This window comes from Peromyscus californicus, unplaced genomic scaffold (genome assembly GCF_007827085.1).
Source record: "Peromyscus californicus insignis strain IS unplaced genomic scaffold, ASM782708v3 Scaffold_22__1_contigs__length_63687245, whole genome shotgun sequence".
Lineage (NCBI taxonomy): Eukaryota > Metazoa > Chordata > Mammalia > Rodentia > Cricetidae > Peromyscus > Peromyscus californicus.
In genome coordinates this window covers 15,724,351-15,746,457 of record NW_026294525.1, presented here as the reverse complement: position 1 = coordinate 15,746,457, position 22,107 = coordinate 15,724,351, and the positions used below count along the sequence as shown (strand labels likewise).

General features: G+C 44.9%; 1 protein-coding gene across 3 annotated transcripts in view; it reads left to right on the top strand.

Moving 5' to 3' along the window:
* Nucleotides 1-22,107, top strand: part of Mthfd1l (methylenetetrahydrofolate dehydrogenase (NADP+ dependent) 1 like) — a 189,627-nt gene that overhangs the window by 23,700 nt on the left and 143,820 nt on the right. For all 3 annotated transcript variants that reach the window (XR_008221180.1, XR_008221181.1, XM_052750965.1), the window contains exons 8-10: nucleotides 9,276-9,387; nucleotides 18,868-18,959; nucleotides 21,141-21,238. Coding sequence is in view for 1 of the 3 variants with exons in the window: in XM_052750965.1 (XP_052606925.1) it covers nucleotides 9,276-9,387; nucleotides 18,868-18,959; nucleotides 21,141-21,238 (302 nt within the window). In the remaining 2 variants the exon portion in view is untranslated. The remainder of the gene's footprint in view (nucleotides 1-9,275; nucleotides 9,388-18,867; nucleotides 18,960-21,140; nucleotides 21,239-22,107) is intronic.

The window sequence follows — 22,107 nt, the reverse complement described above, 5'->3', positions numbered from 1 at the left end:
TGTCAAGTTTCAGACTTTGAGGTGCAGTGTGCATTTCCATAGATATCCCACAGTGGAAAGGAGGTTGGCTGAATGTAGTCTGCATTTTTCATGTGCTAATGAGTGTAGACTCAGGTCTTAGCTGTATGCATTTGAGTAGGGCTGAGAACCCCTCTACTCCCACCCCACCTTTTCTCATTTTCCTCCACACAAATGTATCTTCCCAGGCCCCTTGGCAGCAGAGTGATGGAGCTGACAGACAGCCCATAACCCCATTGTTGGGAATTGGCCATGGTCCCCTCTTTCTCACTGAGGATTTTACCTTGGTATCCAACCCCGTCTGAAGTGAGACGATGCTTTGTCTTGGGTGCTTATGAGTCAAGTGGTAGGTACCCTGTCCTTGGACAAAAAGAAATTGCGGGGTATCACAGAGCTCTGCTCCCTTGAGAGTCCCACTGAAATCATGGTTAGAGCACAGCTGGGAGATGCCCCGGGCATAGCCTCCAGCTGGGGTGAGTCCGGTGGATCCCAGCCAGCTGCCTAGTGAAGACGTGCTCCAGATATCAGAGATGTGTTTGAATTCTTCTTTCTCTGAGAGTCTCATTTTCTCCTCATTTCACGGAGATGCTTAGAAAACCGGCACTCACAGAAAAAGGGAAAACATGGATCTTTCACATTTTCAGAAGTGAATCCCAAGCTCAAAAGTGTCTGGGATTTTGGAGCAAAACGCCATTATCACAAAGTTTACATTTAGTACACAGTATGCCTAATAAAAGGGCTTAAATGTGAACTGGAAATTTCTAAATGTCCTGTGTCATGTGTATGAAAGGCTCGGGGGAGATAGAGCTGGGGCTTCCCAGCCTTTCGAGTGGACTGGGTCATCGAGTTATAGGACTGACTGATCTTGTCACGCTTTAGGACAACACTGTAGACTAATACGAGCAGATCATCAGTCACCGTAGCTGGGTGGCGGGTCACAATGAGTGTTGTCTCAGTGATTTCAAGCCTTGTCACAATGAGTGTTGTCTCAGTGATTTCAAGCCTTGTACCCTGTTAGACAGGACTGGGGCTCGGAGGAGACTTTCTGGAGATTACAACAGTTAAGAACAGATACTTGGGGCTGGAAGGCTGGCTCAGCCGCTGAGTGTGTGTACTGCTCTTGCCGAAGACTCAGGTTCAGTTCCCCATACCTAACATTCTCTTCTGGCCTCCACAGATCTGTGCATGTATGTGGTGTGCATGGACTGATGCAGGTACACGTACATGCTCATAAATAAACAAATATGTCTTTTTTGGGAGGAGAGACGTTACCATGTTTTCCTCCTCTGTACATGAAACCCTTATTCCAGATGCTCACGTGACTCCGATCTCTGAACTCAAAGCACTGCCCAGCTCAGCTGTGGTTCATCCCAGCAACCAGGGCCCAAGCCAGTGAGTTGACTGCTTTATCATTCCGACTCTTTGTGATTGCAGAGACAACCTTGAAAGGTAGGCAAATTGAAGTAGGTTAAATGCGACTCCTTCCCCTAGGCGTTGGGTTTGACCAACCTTCCAGGCTCCCTTCTAGGCAACAGTGGTGTGCATCCTTTGAATGAGTGGGAACGACACCTTAGCCAGGGGTGACGGCGTGATGCCTGTCATGTGTGGAATGGGTACCATATCGTTCCACGCTAAGCCAGCATCTCGCTTTTCCAGAGTGTGTTTTCATGGACCCCTGGGGTGCTGGCCGCTCAACTTTCTTTGACAAAGTGCATTCAGATGTTGCCTTCCACTCTTCACTCTTTCTCCTGCCTGATCACGTGACTTGTCAACACCCACGGCGGGGGCTGATTGGAACTTTTTTGAAAGCCAAAATATCAGACTGCTGAGAAAGGGATTCATGAGCGCAGAGTGAAACAAATAAGCGTGAGGTCAAGTGGAACCGTGGAAATTAGCGCATTGATTAGCCTCAGCTGGTTCGGCATGTAAGCTGAGATACTGAAATGTGGGAGAAATGGCGTGTCCATCGGGTAAATTTGTGGGGCCAATGTAATGAGAGAGGTGTCTGTCTCCACCTTGCTCTTTACAGTTGCCCTCATTTTAAATACCCTCCCCTACATCCTATAGACAAATTCTGATTTCAATCTTGATGGGTTATGTTAGAAATGTTCGAACATGGAATGCATTCTCTCAGACAGTATTAGAAATGGTGGTGTAACAGTTCATGGGATGGGGGGGCAGCAGTTTAAGGAATCAGAAGTGGAATTGTGTGGCTAGCATGCCTCATTCTCTGTGGGAAACCTGGTTGGGGACTGAGATGGTTCTCCCGACGTGGGTTTGGGTTCAGCTTTCAGGCCAGCCATGTCACTTTGCAGTCCCCTGTGGTCCACTGCAGCTGCACCCAGCGTCATCAGAGTCCAGATGTGGAAGTGAGGTAGAGATTGCCCAGCAGGGTGCCCTTGTCAGTCCTGCTGGATTCTGGGGCTGTGTTCTGAAGGAAACAGGCTGGGGATGTCAGCTTCAGCCCACTTGCCCATGACTTGTGTTTCCCTTCTCCAATGTGAATGGTTTCTGAGGATATAAAATGAAAAGTTTTAATGGCACACTCTTATACATAATCTGAGATTATGTATATCTGTTTCTATAGTCATTTCCTAGTCTTTTGAGCATGCATGCAAGTCCCTAGACACCAGGTATTAGGCTCACCACAGGCCTGGATCCTGACCATCGCTGGTAAGCCGAGCCTCGGCCCAAGTGCAAGCGATGTGATTCCACCTGCCATGTGTCTGGATTCCTCAACTGTCAGGGGAACAGCTAAGGCCCAGAGAGTTCCTCCGAGAGAGCAGATGCAGCAATCTGATCTGTAGATGTGCGAGGGGAGGTTGGGTACTGGAAAGCATAAATGCCAGGAGATGCAAAGCCTCGTTCCCCGCTGCACCATCCATGTACCTGAAATTGAGCCTGCTGTGTGCGTGAAGACATACGGTCAGCCTGACGGTGCATCCCGAGGCCCACCCTCCCCTACAGAACCTTCATCACAGCACACACCTACTTTCCCTCTCCCTTCCCCTCTCCCTCACTCCTCTTTCTATCATCCTTCCCCCTCTCTACCCTACCTTTATTTTTTTTCTCAAGAATCTGAAGAAAATAATTATGATCTTTCAAAGCATATATATTACTGAATCTGAGGCTGTGTTTTCTTCTTTTTTAAAAAAAAAATCATCTCCCCTGACTTTTAGGTTATTTGGTGGTGTGGTGGTGGTGTAGTAGCCTGTGTGTGTGTGTGTGTGTGTGTGTGTGTGTGTGTGTGTGTGTGTGTGTGTGTGTGTGTGTGTGTGTGTGTTTGGATAGGGTCTCATTTTGCCCAGGCTGTCCTCAAGCTTGCTCTGTAGCCGCGGATCTCAGCCTGTGGGTCTCGACCCCCTTTGGGTGTTGAACAATCCTTTCTCAGGGGTCTCCTAACGCCATCTGCATATCAGGAATTTACATTACGATTCATAACGGTAGCAAAATTACAGTTATGAAGTAGCAATAAAAATAATTTTATGTTTGGGGGTCACCACCACAGGAGGGACTGTATGTATTCAGGGGTCGCAGCATTAGGAAGGTTGAAAACCACGACCCTATAGCCAAGGAGGACTTTGAGCTTCTGATCCTCTTCCCTTTACCTCCCAAGTTGAGGGATTGTGGATGTGTGCTACCACGCCTGATTTCAGGGAATCCCGGCTTCCTGCATGCTAGATAAACACCACTAGCAACTGCACTACATTCCCAGTCCTACCTAACTTAGATATATGAAGTTCACTTCCAAGGAGATGAACTGTCTTTTCTAGCATCTTTGGACATAACTGAATAGCTTAGATATGCACGAGCAGGATGAAGTAAGAGTTGAACTTGGGAGAGTTGAGGAAAAGGAAGGCCATTTATTATCCTTTGGGGGATGCTGGTAGATATAGAAGTATAATTCTCTATTGCCCATTCGGCTTGCAGTCATTCTGATTTATGAAATAAGCCTCAAGGTTCTAAAAGCCAATAATCTGTTTTACTGATCACAAGAGAGAGTAGAAAACAGAAATACACATAGTTCCTGCAAGGGAAAAAATTCTCCCAGGGTGAGGTCACTGGGTGGGCACAGAGAGGGGGAAATACCTTTGTTACGACTCTCATCCTCTTATCTTGCCAAAGCCTGACGACATCTGACTGAAACCATCTGACGGCCTGACATTTTAGAGGCGTTACAGCTCTTTCCATGTTCCTCGTTTTATTATTGCGGGAGAACGTGGCTGTTGATTCGCTGATACAGGGCACAGCCTTATGGTATTTGCTCAGCTAATTTCAGAGGAGATCTGGCACGTTCAGGGTGGTATGGCCCTAGACTCAGCTAATTTCGAGTCAAATCAGATGTTAGGCATTCTAGGTTTTTAAATTTTATGAATAGACAGGGACCCTGCTAATGAAAAATTGCACCAGAAGGAACTCTCCGTACACAGCCCGCACATGCTACTCACGTGAGAAGTGTGTGTCAGGAGTGGTTGCTATGGTAAAATTGCCCATCAATTCCTAGTTGCCAGGAATGTATTTTTGGCTTCTAGTTTATGTAACTACTAGGGATGGTGTAAACCTCAGCCACACCCCTTTCCTTTACCCTGCAGGGCCATAGATAGCCTTTCTTCCTAACTCCTGTGCCCTACCATATTTCCATCCTTAGCTCCCCTCTTACTCATTAACATCAGTGCCTCCCAAAGATGAACTTGAGAATCTTACTAAGCCTTCTAGTTCTGCCTTTACTCTGTATGGGGGTGGGTCCTAGCTGGCTCCCCCCTTCCCCACTGCTCCCTGATGAGGCTCAGTTCCAGCCCCAACATCATGTATCTCCTCCCTCCTGCTGCCCATCCTAATCTGACCTCCTAAGACATCTTCCTAAGACAAATCTCATACAGCATAGATCAGTCTGACCACCTCTGTGTTTTTGTCACATTTTTAGAATTAGGTTTATTGAGCAACGATGAATTTTAGACTTGTACCTTAAGTGGGGTGGCAGGAAGCATGTTTCAGTGTTTTTAGATTCCTGGCTGGTTACTCTTGGAGATTCAGGGACAACAAATGAATAGTCTCATAAATTTCTCAATTACTATTTGAAAGGATCCAAGTTGACAGCAAGGCTCTGGTTACAGGTCTCAAAGCAGCAACAAGCTTCTCATGTTTCTTGTTGTTCTAATCACTATAGCGAGGAATGGAACCAAAGGAGCCATCCGTCAGCAGGTGAATGGACAGTGAAAGTCTGCTACATATATAAAGTGATTCCCTTTGTAGCTCTAATGAAAAGTAAAATCACAAAATTTGCAGGAAAATGGATAAATTTAGAATGTATAAAATTACTAGAGGTTACTCAATCTCGAAACACATACACACACACACGTTCTCTCTCATGTGAATCCTAGCTTATAATGCATACGTGTGTGTGTGTGTGTGTGTGTGTGTGTGTGTGTGTGTGTGTAAACAAATGTATGTATAGCAGTTTAAAAGGAGAACAAGAAAGGGTAATTTTTAAAACTGCAAAATGCATACTGATAAATTCCCATATATAGTATACTTTGTGTGATCCTGGGAGTGCTTTGCCAAGCTGTGACATGTTTTCCCTGTAAAATAAGACCTTAATTGTGCAGTGTCCACATGTGACTCCGTGAGGGCAGTTACATTACTGTGAGAACTAGATTTTAAATTACATTCTTCATTGTTTGAATATTCCTGTAGGCTGTAGTTCTTTCCAAGCCCTACTAAACTGAGCATATTTTATTCTTTAAACAGGAATTTTGCTTATCCAGATCCCTGTCTGTTGTTAAGAAAACATCAGCAATTTTGGAAATATTGGCATTTTCTAAAATAAAAGTGACACTTTCTAAAGAACAAATGTGGAGGCCGGGCGGTGGTGGCGCACGCCTTTAATCCCAGCACTCGGGAGGCAGAGCCAGGCGGATCTCTGTGAGTTCGAGGCCAGCCTGGACTACCAAGTGAGTTCCAGGAAAGGCGCAAAGCTACACAGAGAAACCCTGTCTCGAAAAACCAAAAAAAAAAAAAAGAACAAATGTGGAATTCTTTTTAGGTTGAACCTCAGAGCTAGTCTAGGAACCTCCATGTTACACAGGATGTTCATGGACACTTCTCTCCTTACAAAGCACTGTGGAGAATCTATATAGAATGGAGTATTATAGGATCTGTAATGCCACTGAGTCTAACGTACCCCCTTTTGCTAGAAATTAAAGATCACGTGTGGTGGGTCCTCCTGTTTCCTCGGTACCCCTCTGTTCGGTGTGTGTGTGTGACAGTGGGTGGATGACGCATGTGCTGAGTGACTGATGTCCATCCAGACATTAAATACTCGTAGATCTCACATTCAACGGTGTGGAGGAAAGTAAGGAGCTATTGAATACTGACCGTTTCCTCCTTGTATCTCAGTGGTTTACCTTGTGTCTCTCCATCCTGAAGACCCCAGTTCTAACATCTGCATGCAGGGACCGGGTATTTACCATCATACCGCCAGCTACCTAAAAAAAAAAATAATAATAATAATAAGTGGAATGAGCATTTTCAATGAAGACTCCTAAAGTTCATTTAGTCCCACTATTCAGTATAATTTTTAAAAGTGTATCTCTGCTGGTGAAAGCAGTTACCTGTTGAGTTTTGTGTTGTTTGTTTATTTAAATAGAGTTCTTTGTTTCAACTTCATATTCTTAGCTGGGCTGGTAACATTCAAAAGATGTGGAAGCAAGGTTTATAACTCTTTCAACTTTAAAAAAATTGCATTTCTATTTATTTACTGGGGGGGGCGGGGGCGATGGCACACATGGCCCAGCATGCATGTGGAGCTAAAAAAAAAAAAAAAAAAAACCTGTGGGAGTCATTTCACACCGGGGCTTGAACTCAGATCTTCGGGCTTGGTGTCAGGAACCTTTACCCACGGACTCAGCTTATCAGCCCATCTACTGGGTTTTTGTTTTGTTTTTATCTTTAGTTTTTTTCTTTTTTGGAGGGAAGGGGTTAGTTTAATTTTGTCTTGTTTTACCTGTTCCTGCTTTAATCCATCAAACGCAAGACCCTTATGTATTCCCCTCCAAAACACATTGCTAGAGAACTACTGTGTCGCTTCCAGTCAGGATGATGGGGCTGTTCTTGCTGCAGTTTCCTGTCTTTAAATGCATTACATTTGCTAGACAGAAAAAGCCAAACTCTCCTGCAACCTTCCAGATCCCATCTGCCTTCTTCCTTCCCTCCATATTTGATACCCCCCCCCCCCCCCCAATGAGGATCGCTGGAATAGTTTTCCTGTTACCTAAACCACATTGTACCCCCACGTGATCCACATTAATATCCCTGTATCTGTGTCTTACTATTGTTTTAACATTTGGTCCTCTGCCTGGGGAGTGGGTGGTTCCCTCTGAGCTCTGCTACACTAGTCTCCACAGAGAAAGCAATATTTTGTTATGAGGTAAAGTTTCAAGCCAGACTCTGGCCAGGGCCTTTCCCCGTGTGGGGAGAGGGGAACAGGAGCAGCCAGGGAGACAATAATTCTCCTTGAATTTGAGCTCATTAAAATCTTGCCCCATCCTCGGTAGGTTATTTATTGATCTAAGCATCTAGCCCTTTTTCTTTCCAGAAAGAATTAGCATCTACACTGTGATCATGGTGAAGGGAGGGGGATTTTGCCCCTCTGTGTGAGATTAACTGCCCCCTGATTGCTTTTTAGCGCAGCCGCTTTATCAATGTATGTATGTACGTAGCTAAGGAACCAGAATAAAACTCAAGATTTATAGGTAATGAAAAGAATGGATTGTATCAAAGACACCACGTGCAGGAATCTGAGGGGTCTTAGGGGACTAGTACGAAGCTATGGTCCCTGGCTTTTCCCGAAATGAACACTTCAGCGTTGTTCTTCTAGACGTCCTTTCAAGAAGTGTTTTAACGTATTCTGGTTTCGCTGTCCTCAGGCAGGAAGATCTAGCAAAAAGATGTTTCTTATCTGCTGCTCTGGAGCCAGCCTTAAACATTTGCATTTCCTTTGAGGATTGCTGTGGCTGGATTTATGACAGTCATTTAAGTATGTAATGAGAAATGGCTTTTTGAAACAGATGTTTACAATCGTGTTTCCCACCAGAAAGAACACTTTCCCCTACATATAGCATCACCCACAAGTTCCAGCCGCTTTTCAGATCTGTCTGCAGAGATCATGTATAGCTTGAACTGGTCAGATTGCTGGAGATGTTGGCTCCACGAGTCTCGGGGCAGTTTAACTGTCATGGCCGCGTAGTGCAGAGCAGGAAGACCGGCTACTCAGGCAATTGTTTCAGCAGAGATACCTATTTCCTTCTCTTTTCAAGTCTCTCTCCCTCTTTCCCCGAGTGTGTGTGTGTGTGTGTGTGTGTGTGTGTGTGTGTGTGTGTGTGTGTGTACACATGTGTGTGAGAGCGTGTGCATGCTTGTGCAAGTGTGAGGCCACAGAAAGTGTGCGGAGGTCAGGGGCTCACTTTGCACCTTGTTTGAGACAGGGTCTCTTCGATCTATTGCCAATGCATGCCCTAGTCTAGCTGGCCCACCAGTTTCTGGGGAATTCTCCTCCACCACCTGACTCACCATAGGTATTACACTTGTATTACAGCTATACTACCAGGTCTGGTTATATGTGAGTTTGGGGGATTTGATCTTGGGTCCTCATACTTGCACTTAAGCTCTTTACATACTGAGCTGATTTCCCAATCCTCTGTTTTCTTCTGAACATGATTAATCTATAGAGTGGTGGTACATGGAACTAAGACGTGTGTAGCGTATACACTGAGGTGGCTACCGTGACGATGTTTTTAAAGCCCCGTTTCTTTCTAAGATGGGTTAGTTGTTATAATCACTCACTTGAAAAAGGAATGTAACCACATTGTAATTTTTATATTACCTGAAAGATTTTGCCTCTGTGTAGAAGCTGTAAGGGAAAGAATAGAGTTAAAATGAGTGAGAAGGAAAAACATCAAGAATGAGAAGAGGAAATCACCAGGAAAATAAAGACTAGAGAATGGGAAAGAAGAATAAAGAAAAGGTCTGAAGGAAACCATCAATAAATAAATAAATAAAAGATGTGTTAGTCGTATTCTGCTTATACTGAGATAGGCTTATTGTTTCAGGGTCTTAGTCCAGGCCCACAGTTTAGAACAAAACTCAGACTCTTTTATTAAAAATAGTCTGTTACTTTGGAGTCATGTGACATCAGAAGTTAGTCATGTCTTTATGCTATAGATTAATGTGTGTGGTTTTGTCTCTTTTTCTCCTTTTAGCTTCAAGAGGCAGACATTGTGGTCTTAGGCTCGCCTAAGCCAGACGAGATCCCTGCTGCGTGGATCCCATCAGGAACCACCGTTCTCAATTGCTTCCATGACATCTTGTCAGGTAAATAGCTTCACCTTGGTGGGGCAGGGGGCAGTGCTGTTGGGAGGAATGGTCACCTTGCTTCTTCAGGAGAGAATGTGTATCTTAGTTAGGTTTTTATATTGCTAGGAAGAGACACCGTGACCATGGCAACGCTTACAAAGAAACATTTAATTGGGGTGGCTCGCTTACAGTTTCCGAGGTTCGGTCCATTATGATCATGAAGCGGGGCATGGCAGCAGGCAGGCAGACGTGGTGCTGAGAGCTAAGAGTCCTACATCTTGCAGGCAACAGTAGGTCAACGGACAGTCACACTGAGGGAAGCTTGAGCAAAAGAGACCTCAAAGCCCCCACAGTGACACACTTCCTCCAACAAGGCCACATGTCCTCATAGTGACACTCCCTTTGGGGGTCATTTTCTTTCAAACCCCCACAACGTGTTCTTGAGATGCTGACTGCTGTCAGTGTGAATGTGCAGAACAGGCAATTGGACTGTGGATGTGCCTACCTTTGGGCTTTTCTGATGCCAGCTTCATGCTGTGAGCAGAGAGACCAAGATGTCAGTGGAGGTGCGCCCCTACCCCCACCCCACCCAAGCCTCTGCCGACCTCTGGTATCTGAGAGACCTGACACCTGTGACCTCAAGGAGACAATCTGGATAGGCGTGAGGTCGACTAGGAATGGCGGCGACTTTCCTGGCCAAAGGTTCTTGGGAGCGTCTCTGTAAAAAGCATCGGGGAAAGCAGAACTGCTGGGAGGGTTGGAATGGAGATGAGCCTCGTGTCTCCGGAGTTCCCCTCCCAGGGACCCCTGAAACATTCTGGTTTTAAAAGCACAGAGACGAACGGAGCAGGCAGAGGTGCGGTCGCGAGTGAGAGCTGGAGCGGCTGGGCTGGTGGGCTCAGTGGGTAAGGGCGCTTGCCCCCAAGCCTGACGACCTGAATTCGATCCCCAGGCCCAACTTGTGGAAGGAAGAACCAACTCCGTGTAGTTGACCTCTGACCTCCACACACACAAACCACAGCCATGGCATGCACACCCTCACACATACATACATACATACATACATACATACATACATACATATAAATAAATAAATGTAATTTTTAAAAATTAAGCAAAATAAAGTACATGCTGTGTGGAGGCTGGGGCATGTAGCTCAGTGGTAGAGGGCCTGTCTGGCCTGTGTGAAGCTCTGACTGCTATCCCTTGTGCTATAAAAACACATAAACTACATGTCATGTTTCCTCCAGACATGCATGTAATGCTTATTTGTCCCCTAAGAAAATATCTAACCCGTAAATGATGGCTGTGGTAGACTCGGCTCAGACTCTTAGGTGAGGAAACTTAGTTATAATACCCCTCCTTCTGCTTTTTCGTGACTTTATATTCTTTGCAAGAATATTTACCTGCTGGTTTTTGTTAGCGTTTATACTGAGAACAGTTTTGGTACCATTCTAGCTGGAGACGGAATCTACTTCAGTATTCTTTTGGACTGTCTTTAGTCTTTGCTCTTATGTAAAAATGATACGTTTTCTGTAAGGAAAACTCTCCAATGTTTCTTTTAGAGCTCTTGGGTTTTTTTTTTTTTTGTTTTGTTTTTTGTTTTTTGTTTTTTGTTTTTTTGGTTTTTTGAGACAGGGTTTCTCTGTGTACCTTTGCGCCTTTCCTGGAACTCACTTGGTAGCCCAGGCTGGCCTCGAACTCACAGAGATCTGCCTGCCTCTGCCTCCCGAGTGCTGGGATTAAAGGTGTGCGCCACCACCGCCTGGCGAGCTCTTGGTTTTGATAAAGCGATTTCTAAAGATATTGCACCTTTAATCCCAGCACTCAGAAGACAGAGGCAGGTGGATCTCTATGAGTTCTAGGCAAGCCTGGTCTGCATACCAAGCTCCAGGCCACCCGAGGGCTACATAGTGAGACCCTGTCTCAAACCAAACAAACAAGCAATAATAATAATAATAAATAAATAAAAGGTTTTATTGAGGAGTTGGTGTGGGATTATGTACATATATAAAATTCTCAAAGAATAATTTTAAAAAATTATCTTTAGCCGGGCGGTGGTGGCGCACGCCTTTAATCCCAGCACTCGGGAGGCAGAGCCAGGCGAATCTCTGTGAGTTCGAGGCCAGCCTGGGCTACCAAGTGAGTTCCAGGACAGGCGCAAAGCTACACAGAGAAACCCTGTCTCGAAAAACCAAAAAAAAAAAAAAAAATTATCTTTAAAAAAACATTAAGTTACAGTGTTTCAATACTTAGGAGAGCATAAAAAAACTACAAGCCTTCTTCTATATTGGTTTAATTATTCTGTAAGAAGAATAATTGCAGCTAGTTTATTTTAAATTTCTCTAGTCCCTTTGCAATACTTTTCTTGTTGGTTTTGGAATGTCACACAAACGAGATAGTGCCTGGCCCCATAGCGATCACTCGGTAGAGGCTGAGTGTTGACCACCAGCGGGTGAGCACCGCCCCAGACCTGTACTGTGGCTGAAATAGAGATGCTTCCTGGAGCTTGTCCTGCTCACACGCAGGGCTGACAGGACGGTATGCTGATACGATGCATGGCCATTTCAAGTGCTGCTCATGGTTGTAGCACATTCTAAACGGTCAGAAGTTCTCATGTAGTGACGTGGATGACTATGAAGACTTTAACCTCTGAGGAAGTTGGAGAAAGGTTCCTTCCCTCCTGCTCTTTCTTCATAATCTTGCCACTTGAAACAAATGAGTAGATTGTTTTGGAATCATTATTAAAGAGAGAAGTACTTTTGTTTAAAGTCAAGGTCAGATTTTTTTTTTAATACACTGGCTGGGTAAAGGTGAGGATCTTTAATGAGATTTTTCATTCTTATCGTGATCATGCAGCTCCGCCCTGACTCCCCGGGTAGACGGGCTCTGGGAGGTCATGGTGCCGTAACTCTGCAGAGGCGTTATTGGTACCTAATCCTAGGAGAGAGTTTCCTGATGGCTCATGTCCCTGAAGCTGTGCTCAGAGAACAGTTAGACCTGACTATCCAGGTCTTTCATTCCACTGTTACATGAACTGAATATGTGCAATTTAGACACAGAAATTCTGCGTTCTGTGTTCTGGTTATAACGTCAGCTGCTTTATTTATTACACACACACACATTTTTATTTTATTTTATTTTTATTTTTTTGAGAGAGAGGGTTTCTCTGTGTAGCTTTGTGCCTATCCTGGAACTCACTTTGGAGACCAGGCTGGCCTCGAACTCACAGAGATCCACCTGTCTCTGCCTCCCGAGTGCTGGGATTAAAGGCGTGCGCCACCACCGCCTGGCTTTTAAAAAGTATTTTTAAAGGAAGAAACGCAGTAGCTTTGGAGCTAAAGAACAGAATTTGCCCTCCGTACAGCCATTTGGTACGCCACATTGTAAGATATTGAAACGGCTGTACTGAACGGACGGAGAAGCTGGTCTTTAGTCTTGGCTCCAGAAAACAAGATCAAACGACAACATCTCTGTGTTTCACTCAAGTTTGCAGAGTCCTCTCACTCAGAAAAAGTGGTGTCTACTGTGGGGTGAGAGAAAAAGTCTTGAGCTGTCTCCCAGGACTCAGGGTAATAAACCAGGTGATCCAGAGGGACCTTGGGCTTCCCCTTTTATGGCCCCGGAGAGAGACAGTTTGTAGTGGAAAAGGCGTGCATGGATCTGGGATTGTGTCATTCAAAGAGCAGACAGTTATTTCATTGGTGTCAGGTGTTATTGTTTTGTTTTCGAGACAGAGTCTCATTGTTTAGCTGAGGCCCACTTTGAACTCTCCATCCTCCTGCCTCAGCCTCTTGGGGCTGAGGTGACAAGGATGTACCACACATCAGACTTAATTGTTTGGACCTTTTCTTGAGAATTACTTTTATTTATTTCTCTTTTCACTGTGTGTATGAGAGAGAGTATGTGGGTGCTCCCGGAAGTATGAGAATTTGGATGCCCCCTGGAGCTGGAGTTACAGGTGGTTGTGAATCATCCATTGTGGGTATTGGGAACCATCAATCTGCAGTCCTCTCTCAGAGCAGTACATGCTCTTAACCTCCGAGCCAGCTCTCACTCCACCTGCCCACCCCCACCCCAAAACCCGCACACCCTATTTTTTTTTTTCTTAAGCTCTTCTTTATACTGTCTTTTGGCCATGTGGCTTGGAGGAAATCACTTCAGCTTTCCAATCCTCTGTTTTCTTGGGGATAAATAGGAATGGGAGACGAGGCTGGGCCGAGTAAATGACAGGGTAACTCAGGTGCAGTGCCTTTCTCCTACTAGCTACTAGGGAATACTGGTTCACGTTCTGCACCCCTCTCCCTTCGCACACACAGGACTGACTTCACAGCATCAGGGTGTATGTGTTTTCTTGGAAGTTATGCCCAGGGAAGGACATACTTCTGAACGAGTATGATGGCGGCTTCAATGAAATTGGGGCGGACCTGGGATTTAATCATCCTTTGTATTTGGAATAAGATGAGATGCTTCCTTCTGACTCTTGAGCTTTGCTCTATGTCTGTATTGCCTGATCCTACACTCTCCACCCCCACATCTGACCGTGAGATATCTGCTCTATTCTGAGATCCATGTCTGTATTACCCAGCTCTCCCCCTCTCCTAGATCTATCCCTGGAATATACTGCCAATTTTCTAGTTTGATTCATTCTCACTATGTTCAGTTGGTTACCTTTGAAAGGATTTAAGCCAGGGCCAGGGATGTAGTTCAGTTTGTAGCATTCTTGCCTGGCACACACAGGGCCCTGGATTCAATCCCCACCTTGGCATAACATTTGATGTGGTGATGCACACCAGGAATCCCAGCCCTGGGGAGGTGGAGGCAGAGGACCAGAAGTCTGAGCTCAACCTTGAAATACACGAGAGCCTTCTCAAAAGAAAAAAAAAAGGTATTTAGATTATGCATGTAGTGTCTTAATTCCTCCTTAATTTGGTTTTAGAGGTTGCAAAGTTATGTAAGGTAATTCTAATGTTTACATTATTTTCATTTCTTTATAACTCATATTCTTTTTTTAAAAAAAGGACCAGAAATTGTATACCGTGATTTGATAGTGGGATCCAAATGGTTGAAATGACGGTGACACCTCTGGAGAGCACCCTCGTGAATTTTCACTAGAGGCTCCCTCCCTTCTGGCTCCTGCCCTGTGTGTCGCCATTTCACTGCACACATTTAGCGTATGGGACTGGAAAAACTAACGACAACTCGGTGCTTTGTTTAAGGATTATCTGCATTCATTCCCAATTTTCAGCTCTTCTGGCTTTGGAGTCGCTTGCCATCCTAGAAAGGAAAACCAGGAAAGAGTTGTCTGTGGATTCATAGAAAGGTGGTCCACCGGCAAAGCCAGGTCCTGAGGTGGCGGAGCCGTGAGGGAGGAAGGCTGTCTTAACTTTGTGGTCTGTCACGCATCCCAGGATAGTCCAGGAAGGGGCTGTTCTGACTTCTAGGGGTAGCAGCATAACACTTAAGCCTTGACTTTTCCTTCCGCATGAATTTTGGTTCTCATCATTTTAAAACATTATAAATGGGACGCCATCTGTTAAAGTGACTTGCCCTGGAGACGCCGTGAGTTAAATGAGAGTGTTTGGTGGGAAGTGAAAAGATCCATCCTTGCTTTGGGACAGGACCCGCTGTAGGCATGGATACCCAGCCTGGGGACAGCTTCCAGGTGGAATCCTTCCTTCCCACCTGAGGGTGCTGAAACAGCGCTTTCCTTTCTCAAGCCTCATTAGCATTAAAATGCAGAGACTGTATTCCTGCTTCACAGAGCCCCTCCATGTTAATGGCTTCAAATTTTCTGCAGTCCATTTTGTCTCAATATTTATCCCTACTCCAGGAAGGATGCAAAATTTATAAAAGCAAATCTGCCCAATAAATAAGTACACAGAATCAAAAAAGTCTCCTCTGACCCTATCATATTTTTCCACTAAAAAAAAAAAAAACCCATAGTTTTATCTGAATCTAATAGAAGGAAAAGCAAATGATACCCCAAGCATTGCTGAAATTTAGACACCCACTTCCAGAATAGAGCTGCTGGACTCTGTAAGACTCTTGTAAAGTGTGTGTGTGTGTGTTAGCTTGTGAAGAGCCCTGTTGTGACTTAGTAATAACGCACTTGTCTAGTATGTGTGAATTAGATGGCAAGCCTTTGTCCACTCACTGTGACTAAAAGGCTAAGGTCAGCCCTGTGTGTGAACACAGTCGACTTGCCCAGCTTTTGTGGGCAGATCTGGTGCCCTGACACCTACAGCTTTAGCTGCATCTTTTGGTATTTATTGAGTGTCATTAATTGAGGGTAATTGAGTGTAAATTGCGGTTAGAGCCGGGTCCCTGCAGGAGGGAAGACTTGACTGGTCACAGACTTCTGTTAGCATTAGAGTGACAGCTCCCTCAACTCAGGCTTTTCCTCCCTCTAGTCATTCTTGCTGCGGTCTTCCACAAACTCCTCACGGTCCAGTCATGGCATTGTATTCTCCTCTAGATTTAGTTCCCTTCCATCAGCTACCCTTAGGGCTAGAAGGAAGGAAGGTGTTTTGTTTTGCATATGCCTGCTCTTCACACTGTTCATCATGCCTGAAAGTCATTAACGAGCTGGTTTGGACACAGCAGCCATCGTGTAGCTTTTCAGAACTGCCGCATAGCCTCTCTCTTTGTGAGTCCTGTGTTGTGCAAGAGCCTAAAGTGATAAGAATTCTTTACCGTGCAACTGTGACCCTTATGTTCTGGGAACATACATTTACAAGTGGATACCAGTCCCTGGAATGTAGCTGTCTTAATTGTCCATTGCTTAAAGACAGGAGAACAAGCAGTACGCTCTTCTTTTCCATAGTAGTTGGATGGGATTGGAAGAGTAGGTCTCTAGTGGTTAAAACAAAGCAAAACAAATCTCTCCCGTCCTTTGACTCTTGTCCCCTGCCTAGATGTGATTTATAGAGCCGAAGCATTGCTAATCTTTAAACTATACACGGGGGATATGGTTTTCCAACACCCTTAATGTATTTGACAATAAAACATCATGAAACACGTACTCTTAAGTGTTTTGTGCAATTTCTTGCAAAGGACTGTCAGCAGAGTGGATAATTTAAGATTCGAGTGGTCCAGAAACAGAGGGAAATTGTTTAATTTAAAAGCATTGCAATTTTTTTCCCCTGTAAGACAGGGTACAGGTCAAAGCATTTTACATGTGTGTTTTCTTTTAGTAAATTTTATAATTGCTAACTAAAAGAGGGGAAAGTGGAATTCTTATGGGTGCTCCCCAAATCTGAAAACCAGGGCTATCTGTCAGCTTTCTACTACTGTGGGAATTAACGAGGAAAAAAAAAATCAACTGACAAGGAAGAAAGTCTGTTTCGGTTCATGGTTTCCAGGAGTTCATGCCAGGATTACCAAGCCCTGTTGCTTTAGGCCTGTGGCAGGACGGTACCTAAGGCAGGGATGGTGGCAAGGAGACAAACAGGAAATGGAAGGATCTGGAGTCTCAAGGGCATAACCCCAGTGACCCAGCTTCCTCCCACTAGGTACGACCTTCCTAAAATGCCAACACATCCCAATAGCACCATAGACTGAGGAACCAGCCCTTTCCATGTGGGCATTTGGGGGACACCCCAGACCCTGAGTAGCACCAGATAATCCCTAAAATTAATATCCTGAACCCTAATAGCTTTTGATGGACATTAGGTCCTATTTCTATGGCAGGCATTTTCTTTTGATAATTAGAAAACCCAAATCTATGGATCTGGGGAGGTGACTCATTGGATAAAGTGCTTTCCACAGAAGCATCAGGAGCAGGGTTCAGATCTGTATCGCCTACGGAAAGTTGGGTGGACACAGCAGCACAGCTCTGGAGGCAGAGCCGCGGGATCCCTGTGGCAAGCTGGCCAGCTAGCCTAGCAGTCAGCGAGCTCAAGATCCAGCAGTACACCGTGCCTCCATAAACAGTGATCGAGGAAGACCCCTGACACCAAAGCCCGGCCTCTGGTTCATGTGTGTCCGAGCATACACAGAAACACACTCACATGTGAACACGTAGACACACACACCGAAGGAAACGCCACAGTTATGCTGGGAATAGTGGCACAGGCCTTCAGTCTCAGAACTTGGGAGGTAAAGGCAGGCAGATCTGTGTGAATTTGAGGCTAGCTTGTTGTACATACGTAGTGAGTTCCAGGCCAGTCAGGGCTACCCGGTGAGGCCCTGACTCAAAACAAAAACAAAACAAGACTCAAAGTTATTACTTTGAAAATATAAATATAATCAGCAAGTTGTATGTATGTCTTCTGATTCCGTCATATTGCTTGCTATTCACTACATGTGATTGTTTTTGAACTGAGTATTTTTTACATAGATAAATTGACAGTACGTTTTATTTTTTTTAATGACCAAAGGAAGCTTGCTCTCTTCACAGATTTTAGGTTTATCCTCTAGGTGTTTTTTCCTCCTGTTTGTGCCTTGTGTTCACAAGTAAACCCACTTCTATTTTTTTCTCCAGTGTTCTACTGTAAAGGTTACAGCCCCTCTGTGCCAGAAATCCAAACGTTAGCTAACACGTACATCTGACAGTTAGAATGAGCATCCTCGAGAGCATGTACTTTGTGGACCATGTCACATTTCATTCTACACAATTCTGAGAGGTTGATTTTACCCTTAACAACTAACAACCCAAATCCAGGCTGGTTCAGAGGTGGAGGTGTCGATCTGATACAGGTCTGGGGTCTGTTGCAGGCTGTGCCGCCTCTACCATGAATATTGTAATTTGTCTCTGGGTTGGGGAGGGACAGGGATGCTGGGCATTGAACCTAGGGCCTCAAGCATGCTAAGCAAGCACTCTACCACTGAGCTGTATCTCCAGTCCTTTTGCTTTTTAATTTTGAGACAAACTCCGACTGTCTTCCCTGGACTGGCCCTAAACTTGTAGTACATACCCCTGCCTCAGTCTTGTGAGTAACTAGGATTACAGGCTACCAGACCCAACTAGGTCTTAAGTTACTGTTATATTTATATCTCTGTTGATTTGTAGTTATGTTCTTGGGAAAGGATAATGCTATGTAGGCTAGACTTTGCTATGAGCCTAGGATAGCTTCAAACTGTCTATTCTTCTGCCTCAGCTTTCCAAGTGCTAGGTTTACAGGGCCACATCCAGCTAATTATTTGTTTTTGTATGACACTTGGGGTGCTTGAAGAGACTGCCTAGATTGTTTCTATGTCCTTCAGTGTGAGATATCTCCGAAGCAGTGTGCTTTGTTAAACCCTGCCTCCATTTATCCCTGGTTAACAACTTAAGTGGACATCAATATCCCTCTGATATAAAATACAAAAGAACCCCCACTGAGAGCCTCAAGGCTGAGCCAGAGGTCACTGGCCTATAGACATTCCCTGATCTCCCAACTTCCTTGGGCAATACCTGATGGGCACCATGATTCGGTGTGCTGGATTTTTCACAAAGAGCAGTTGTTGATAAGTGACAGTATGCTGTAAACCTTTTCCTATTCAATGTTTTCACAGGGAAGCTGAGAGGTGGCTCTCCTGGGGTCCCGGTGGATGGACTCATTGCAGAAGAGAGCCTGAGGCTCCTTGCGGCAGCTCTACGGATACAGGTTTGTTTGACACGGCCATTTGAGTTTGGGTGTCTTGTTAGTAGTTGCTAGTGTGTTCCAAGGGTTCCTGCCTATCAGGTACAGTTTTAGACACTTCACACACCTGGGGTCAAGGCCGTCTGATGTGAGGAAATGGGGACTCACAGAGCTTTCTACTTGCCTACTGTCACATGATATGTGCATGGCAGATACCCAAAGTACCGTCTGTGTAATGCGTCACCTCCCAAATGTAGCAACTCAAAACTTAAAGGGGGCATTGTCTCATAGCTTTCCCATGTCAGAGACCTGGGAGCTGGCTAGGTGTATGGCTCTAGCTTTAAGCATGTCATGTGGTTGAAATCAAGATGTCATCCAGGGTTTGGTTGAGGGTTGAGAATTCACTTCCAAGATAGCACAGCCACACATGGCTGTTGGCATGTGACCCTGAGCTCCTCATTGGCCGTTGAGTAGGTTCTTTCATTCCTCATGATGTGGACCTCTCCACAGGGCTGCCTGCATTGCTGCAGCTAACTTCGCCCACTGTGAGTGACCCAAAAACAGAGCAAAGGATGTGTTTTGAGGTGTGTTTTCTGAAATCACATGTTGCCACTTTTTGCTTTTGTTAGAAGCACCTGGCCTTTTAGAGGGAAAACACATCGGGCTATTGAAAAGTTTGTAGGCATCTTTTCCAGCCACCATCATCTGTGTAGCCTAAACCCTGAAGTCCCCAGCTCTTAACTATGTCTAGTGAGCATTCTGAGGATGCCAGAGCCTGCAGGGCTACATCTGTTTATCTTAATTTCACATGCATACTGATGCACATGTATCACTGTTGAGTAATTCGGTTTCCGTGTACATTTCAAATGACTGCGGAAGGATTGTATTTGGAATGGCATCACACATTTTGGAAGCTGGGCATCCAAGCTCATCTTTCATGCCAGCTTATGTTGTCTTCATTTTTTCTTTTCTAATTGAGATGAAGAAGCCATCCAAGGGGCTAGAGAGAGAGATCAGTCAATCCAGTGCTTGGTCCACAAGCTGAGCGGCCTGAGTTCGATCCCCAGAACCCACACAAAAAGCTGGGGACAGTGTTGTGAGCCTGTAATCCCAGCACTAGCGAGACAGAGGCAGGAGGATATCTGAGACTTGCTGGGAAGACAGTATAATTCCAGGTTCAGTGGAAGATGATATCTCTTAACTAAGGTGGTAGGGCTGGAGAGATGGCTCAGTGGTTAAGAGCCTTAGGTTAACAGCCTAAGTGGCTACTCTTACAGACGACCTGGGTTTAATTCCCAGCATCCAGATAACAGCTCACAACCATCTGTAACTCCATTTCCAGGGGATCCAATACCCTTTTCTGGCCTCTACAGGCATCCTGTACACATGGTGCATAGAGGATACATGTAGGGAAAACACCCATACACATATAATAAAAATTAATGAATTAATGATAAAAACGTAAGTTGGAGATCAATAGAAGAAACTGTACTTGATGTTAGCCTCTAGCCTCCATATATAAACACATGTACACACACACAAATAAAACTTAAAAAAAAAATCCATACAAAATAATTACATCTTGGTATCTTGTGTGAGTAATTAAGCTATTTTAACAGTGCATATATCTACAAGCCTGCAGCTAGAGTTTTCCTGCCTGGCTCATGGTCAGGACAAATCTCTCTCACTGCCAGTCCCACAGCTGCTCAGACCCAACTGAGTAAACACACAGAGACTTATATTGCTTACAAACTGTATAGCCACAGCAGGCTTCTTGTTATCTAGTTTTTCTATCTTAAATTAACCCATATCTATTAGTCTATAAGTTGCCACGTGGCTCGTGGCTTACTGGTACCTTACATCTAGCTTTTCATGGCAGTGGCTGGCAGTGTCTCTCTGACTTAGCCTTCCACTTCCCAGAATTCTCTGTTTGTCCCGCCTTTACTTCCTGCCTGGCTACTGGCCAATCAGTGTTTTATTTATTAACCAATCAGAGCAACACATTTAACATATAGAACATCCCACACAAGCCCATCTGCAAGGCTAGTTGCATGTCAATCACATTATTGCTTATATTCTATGGTAAGTATCTTACATTGGGATTCCTTTGGCTTTGGAACCCCCCTCACAGTATTCCTGGAGTTTATGTGAGTGGCCTGTCGCCCTGACTTCTATCTGGTCTTTTTTCCTCTCTCTCTCCTGAAGAACATGGTCAGCAGTGGCAGGAGATGGCTCCGGGAGCAGCAGCATCGGAGGTGGAGACTCCACTGCTTGAAACTGCAGCCCCTCTCCCCGGTACCCAGGTCGGTGACACAGCACTTGCCTTGTACTGATGGCGGCTCACTCGAGTGACGCCGGACTCCAGTCAGTCAAAGATAGGAGGCCTAACTCAAGGCTTCTGAGTTTTTGTTCCTGGGAAACATGGTCTCACGGAGCCCAGGCTGATCTGGAACTCTCTGTGTAACCAAGGATGATGTGAACTTCTGATCCCCTTGTCTCCATCCCCCAAGTACTGTGGTTATACTCCTGTACCACCCGGTTTTATGCAATGCTTGGGTGTTGGGGATGAAACCCAGGACTTTGTGCATACTAAGCAGTGCTGAGCTACATCACAAGCCCCAGGATTTGGATTTTGGTGGTAGATAATTTCTCTAGTCACCAAACTGAGCCTTCCTGATTAAATCATGAACCTGCTTACCCTATTCTATCAATATTAAGATTGCATATCATTTCATTGCGTCTTAGTGGCGTGTCCTTTATTAATTGGACACATACAAGCTGTTTTTCTTCACTGAGCAGAAAGCATTGTCTTTATGTTTGACAGAATATGGGTCATGCAGCATTTGGCAAGTGTTGAGCAGGACTAGTAACACCCAGGATATGGACCAAATTAGTGCAACAGACAGATATTTTTCTAGTCTTAGGGGAAATGACCCAACAAAGTAAGTACATTCACATGGGAGCTGCATTCAGCTTTCTTCAGGATTGTCCCCTAAGACATCATGGTGATCAGGATGGGTGTTTTCCCCAGCATCTTAATGGACCTGAGTTACATAGTCTCTTTGTACAATTTTGAAATACAAACTGCAGGCTATAATCTTAGTGTGTGATTTAGAATGGTCAGTGTGATACGACATCTGAACCAGGGTCACCACTGACCGCCTCATCCCAG